Raw genomic sequence first — 4,548 nt, forward strand, 5'->3', positions numbered from 1 at the left:
TTGTGGCAGGTGCGACCTACAAGTCAAGTAGAAATCCATGAGCCTTCAAAGCTGCCACGACACCCGAAGGGTACATACAGGTGGGGTGTCGCGACGCCGGTGGGCACACGAGCACGGTGCTGTTGCGGGACCAGGACGCATCCGAGCTCGACGGCGTCTGGATATCGTAGCACATAAAGTCTACGGTTCGCGATGAGCTCCATGCTCCGGTTCGTTTGGTACCGTACTCGTCATGCAGCCAACTAAGAACTGGGTCCAAATGATCGTATCTCGGCCGCTTCTGCTCGAGGCTGGAAATTCGAAACTGATTGTGTTTGAGGTGGGACGCAAAATATAATGTCACCATCTCGTTTATACTTGGCATGAGTATAGATAAGGTGTGCGCGTATTTTATTGCAGACGGCGCATACAAGCCGTTGAGCATCCAAACGCGCTTTTTATTATTCGGCTCTAGGATCGCGTTTTAATACCATTCTTTTAATACCATTCATGTATTATTATGCAGCATGGATTCTTTGATGCTGAAACGGTATGCCACAGGATAAAATACATCCTAAATTAAATTCATGTAACGTATATTTTTATCAAACTTGTGGTCTCACGGCACTATTTTTATGATGATTTTAGCCTTTGATATTGCACTTTGGGTTTGAAAACGCACCCAAAAATCAGCGGGGCCGTTTCACGAATCTTTCCTCGCCGCGTATTGCGCCACGTATGTGCACGCAAGCGAGTGGCCATGCGAGAGAGGACTAGAACAAAGGCTCGCGATACAGCGGTCATGGCGCACCTCGACGTCGGACCGTCGGTCTCGCGCAGTCACGCAGTCGCCATTGGTATGTGGGTGGCACACACTGTCGGGAGGGATGGGTTCAAGTATTGGGACGAAATGTACGGTGTAAATCCTCTTCAAGCAATGCAACTCGTCTGGTTCACTGACGCGTGTGGCATGTCCCATCGGGTGCAATTGCCGCCGCGATAACCGGCGTGTACTATGGTTCAACGCGCCAAGATACTCGTCGTCTCGGCATGCCACGTCGTGTCCATGCCACCACCAACTGTGTGAGGGTCCTCGCGACTCCCCACCGCGTCCTCCTCGGTATACTACAGTTGCCTCCCGCAGCTAATCAGGCCAAAGAGAAAAAGTAGCTGCCGACCATGCTTCGAGTAGCGTCGCCCACGTCCCTGAATGGTTTTTATGTGCTCAACAGTGCCGTTGGCTTCCCATCGCACATGCAAATCCCTTCGAAAGGTGAGAGGACAACGGTTCAGCCACTCGCTTGGTACATGTACCTCTACCGCGACTGCCGACCCTCCTCCCTACCCATGACGTCGCTTCCATGTTCTGCTACTCGTTCGATGCTTTGAGAAACATCGCAGCCCAGGTCGCTCATAGACGCACGCACCCAGCTGCCGCTTCGTTGGCGTCGCCTTCTCCTCATGACGAGATTTGCTCCGACCTTTTGAATCGACGCCAGGATGGGTCGTGGCCGCTTGTACGCGATGTTGCATCGTCGCCAAACAACCTTAGTCGTCCATGTGGTTTGAACCTGGAACGTTAGCCGTAGCAAACGCACTGCACACGCTGCCACCACCAGCGTGTTGTTGGCGGCTTGTGGTCAGTGAAGTCGGTGATTGCTAGTTCAATGACGCCAGGGATGCGATGCATCAACTCGAGTAGTCGATCGCTCAAGCGTCTCATGCTCCATGCGAGAATTGGAACAGACTCGACACGAACACTACACCCAAATCTCAATATGTCCACCTGCCACAACTACAGTTTGCATCTTGTCTTGTCGAGCTAGGCTCGCCCCACGATTGTCCTCCACCGATTGCACTCGTGGCGCCGGAAAATTTGAAATCAATTTGATCCGCTCAAGGAATTCGAACGCCGCTGCCAGAATGGTGTTCCTTCGTCTCGTCTCGTCGACCATTGAAACGCGGCGGCACGCCAGTGCTCGGCTGCGCGCTTACGAAGCGCCTTTGACTGAAGTTGAACCATGTCCACGCCAACTTTTCGCGCCGAAAAATTCGGCGAGACCTCTGGGAATGCATCTATATCAATTCTCCCGTAAAATAGCATGCTACGGGTTTTACCGGAACACAGTCTGCTATCCGGTTGCCACGTCATACGATGGGCCAAATATAGCGCGGCTATCGCTTCTCTCCGTGATGCTCCTATACAGAGGTCGAGAGTGGTCTTTATATACTCACAAAACAGAATAAAGTCACTAAAGCGGGGTAATTCTATTATAAGCCTTTTGTATTGGCTCGTTTCAGGTGAATTCAGATATTTCGGCTCAGGTCGGCAACATGAGCAGCGACGAAGACATGATGGTCAAGATCGCGGTCAAGAACGTCTACGAGCGCAACCTGACGGTGGCCCTCGAGATGGAGTGCTCGAGCTCGATCCTGGCGCTCAAGGAAGCGCTCCAGGAGCGCATGGACGCAGAGCCCAAGCACCAGCGGCTCATCTTTGGCGGCAAGATTTGCGAAAACGTGCAGACGCTCGCGCAAGTGCTCAAGCGTGTACATCGTCGCCGCCTCCCGACCACCTTGGATCTCACGCACGCATGGATGTAGATGGAGCCGAATGAAGTGTACACGTTCCACTTGCTCGTGAGCAACCCCGACAAGCCGGCGCCGATGCGAAGCCCGCCGACGTCGGCAGCAGCACCCGTCGCGTCGAGCCCCGCTGCCGTACCAGCAGCCCCGATGCCCGTTGCGCCGCCCACGATGGTCGCGCCCACTGCGTCGACGGCGACGTCGCCATTCACATTTCCGTTGCCACATATGCCTCCCGGTGCCGTGCCCCACGTCGGCGCCGCGCCGTCCATGCCGCTGCCTTCCATGTTTCCGTTCCCTCAAGCGTCGACCGAGACACCGTCGCCATCGCCGTGCTTTCCAGCGATGCCAGGGCTTCAGACCCTCCAGCTCCAGCATTATCTCGCGCAGCAGGAGACGCTGCTTTTGATGCAAATCCAGTTTCTCCGACACCTGCAAGAGTGCCAGCAGATCTACGGTGCGCACCAGCCATCGACGTCGACGTCACCGCTCACAAACATCTCGTCATTCACGACGCGGACGTTCACCGTGTACCGGGACGACGTTCCGGCCGCCGAAGCGCCGATGCCCCGCCGTCGGTTCGCTGCCATCCGCGCCGTTCTCGTGCTGCTCGACTTGAAGCTCGCTGTCAAAATGGCCGTCATGATGTACATCATCGGGCAGGACCTCCCGCTGCCCCGGCTGTACTTGCTCATTGGCATCTCCAGCGTGATCTACCTCTACCTCACGGGCATCCTCAACAAGATCTACGACATGATCCAAGGTAACCACCCGGAAGCGCCAACGCCGATCCCGAATGCGGCCAACGACAACAACGATTTTGAGGTTCCACCGATGGAAAATCTGGCGCCAACAACCCCGTTTTTGACGATCCCAGCCGAAGGCGGCTGGTGGAAAGACCTTCAGATCTTTCTCATGGGCCTCCTCGTGTCGCTCTTGCCGTCGTGGCGCCCGCTCGCGACGCCGACGCCCAACGATCCGCCTGTCCCCGTCGTCGAGCCCGTCGGTCAAGAGTAAACAAAAAGAAGAAAAATGCATGTTCATAAAGATGAAGCACTCGAAACGAGAAGGAAAACCCGTTGGCAGTAGTAGGCCAAGTCTGCTGGTGCTGCATAATGCCGCGAGCTTAGAGGCTGAGTCAGCCTCTAAGCTCGCGGCATTATGTCAGTGACCATTTAGCCATTTGCAATGGGAACTACTTATTGCATCGCGATTAGTAGACCGTACAACATGGAAGCGTTGCGTGTGTGGAATGTTCAATGGTGATAAAAGACTCCAAGTATAATTTTTTGATTGGCTTCGCACGGAATTACATTTGTGACGTCAGTCACCTGAATGAGAGGAGTATTTGGGTACCGCTCGTATGCAGGTGACAATGGTCGACTTGGTTCGAGTTCGTGATCAAGCCACGCGAGTCGGAGCCTTCTATCAATGACGTCAGTCATTCAGGCCCTTGAGGGCGCGTATGGTGCAGATGTCGACCAAAAGCGGGATTGCGTCGAGCGATGGCAGGCCCACGCATCCCTAGCAGGAGTGTCATTCATGTGCGATGATGCCATGGCTAGTTACGTCTGGCGCAGCCTCGGACATTCGCGAAGCCAGACTGCCTCGTGGACACCGCCGGCAACCGCTAGTCAAGACGCCCAGTACAGTGTCGGCGTCGCACGTTTTTACGCTGGCCATCAACGCGAAGGCAGACATTGTGCCGGACGAGCTCAATCAGTATTGTTTCGAGCATGCCATCGATCACGCGATGAAGGCGTCAAGTCGCGTCGCGCATCTTCACGAAAGACGGGAAGCGGCTCTACATCGCCGCAAAGTGCTCAACGTCGCCATCAACAAGTCAACTGAAGGCTACAAGAAACGTGACTTGTTCTACGAGCGCGACGTACTCGGCGCCAGCATCAAGGAGCTCGCCGAGAAGATCGAAGGCATCCGTGTGGAGAAGATGGAAAGCTCGTCGTCAAGCGACGCCACGTTCAT

The 4,548-nt window shown here is 54.8% G+C and overlaps 1 protein-coding gene across 1 annotated transcript; it reads left to right on the forward strand.

Moving 5' to 3' along the window:
* The first annotated feature begins 2,287 nt into the window (after positions 1 to 2,287).
* On the forward strand, positions 2,288 to 3,639 carry SPRG_08586 (hypothetical protein). Its single transcript, XM_012347830.1, has 2 exons — positions 2,288 to 2,529; positions 2,584 to 3,639. The coding sequence occupies exons 1-2, from the start codon at positions 2,314 to 2,316 to the stop codon at positions 3,580 to 3,582; spliced, it is 1,215 nt and encodes a 404-aa protein (XP_012203220.1). The 5' UTR covers positions 2,288 to 2,313; the 3' UTR covers positions 3,583 to 3,639.
* The last annotated feature ends 909 nt before the right edge of the window (positions 3,640 to 4,548 follow it).

The sequence above is a fragment of the Saprolegnia parasitica genome, assembly GCF_000151545.1.
Source record: "Saprolegnia parasitica CBS 223.65 unplaced genomic scaffold supercont2.39, whole genome shotgun sequence".
NCBI classification, from domain to species: domain Eukaryota; phylum Oomycota; class Saprolegniomycetes; order Saprolegniales; family Saprolegniaceae; genus Saprolegnia; species Saprolegnia parasitica.